This window comes from Nannospalax galili, unplaced genomic scaffold (assembly GCF_000622305.1).
Source record: "Nannospalax galili isolate Female #2095 unplaced genomic scaffold, S.galili_v1.0 scaffold902, whole genome shotgun sequence".
In the NCBI taxonomy this organism is placed as follows: Eukaryota; Metazoa; Chordata; class Mammalia; order Rodentia; family Spalacidae; genus Nannospalax; species Nannospalax galili.
The window spans coordinates 850,002-850,831 of record NW_008347814.1 but is presented as its reverse complement, the minus strand read 5'-3'; the positions used below and the strand labels follow the sequence as shown (position 1 = coordinate 850,831).

At 40.5% G+C, this 830-nt stretch overlaps 1 protein-coding gene across 3 annotated transcripts in view; it reads right to left on the bottom strand.

Moving 5' to 3' along the window:
- Sh3gl3 (SH3 domain containing GRB2 like 3, endophilin A3) overlaps positions 1-830 on the bottom strand; it is a 173,200-nt gene that overhangs the window by 49,587 nt on the left and 122,783 nt on the right. For all 3 annotated transcript variants that reach the window (XM_008844441.1, XM_008844442.1, XM_029568987.1), the window contains one exon: positions 375-447. In XM_008844441.1, coding sequence (XP_008842663.1) covers positions 375-447 — 73 coding nt within the window. The remainder of the gene's footprint in view (positions 1-374; positions 448-830) is intronic.

Below are 830 nucleotides of genomic sequence, written 5' to 3'. Positions count from 1 at the left end.
TTTTTATATGTATGAGTGTATTGCCTGCATGTGTGTAAGTGCACCTGTGTCATGCAATGCCTGCGGAAGTCAGAAGAGGGCATCAGATCCCCTGGAACTGGAGTTACAGGCATTTGTTAGCCACCACGTGGGTGCTGGGACTTGAACCCAGGTCCTCTCCAAGAGCAGCCAGTGCTATTAATCACTGAGCCATCTCTCCAGCCCCCAAAGATTCCATTTTTAAAAAACTGATTTTCACTATGTGGACACAGGAGCATTGCTCTGAAATGGTGCCCCCCAAATGCAAAGTTCGAATCCATGAAAGCAGATGTACAAATGCAAAGTCACTATAGGTCATTCCTATCCAAAAAAGCAGGCAAATGTTCTGACATTACCTGGATTGGGCTGGAGATACTCTGTGGCTTTTGAAAGAATTTCTGCAACAGCTTTATTGGTGACATCTATTTTCTTAAAAACAAGACAAAATACATAGGAATGTTAGCAAGTGGGAAACTCACTGAATTCAGAAAACAAATACAAAAACATTTTCCATTAGTTTAAGACTTCTTATAACACCACTGTGGTGATTTCTAACACAAATGAATGTTTTCAGCATCTTGGGAACAGGCAATCTCTTCCTGTTGTTGAAGCTGAGACATCACCTCTTCCCAGTGTTACAGAGCACAGGTTTCCTTTGCTTTCTAATATTAAAATGAAAGTGAATAGATTGCTTAGAAAAATTGGAGACATTATGGTTCTACTCAATGACTAGAGAGACATGGAGATTCTCAATATGAGACTAGACAGGAGCCTTAGTTTCCTTGTTTGTAGGGTACACTTGAATTGCTACA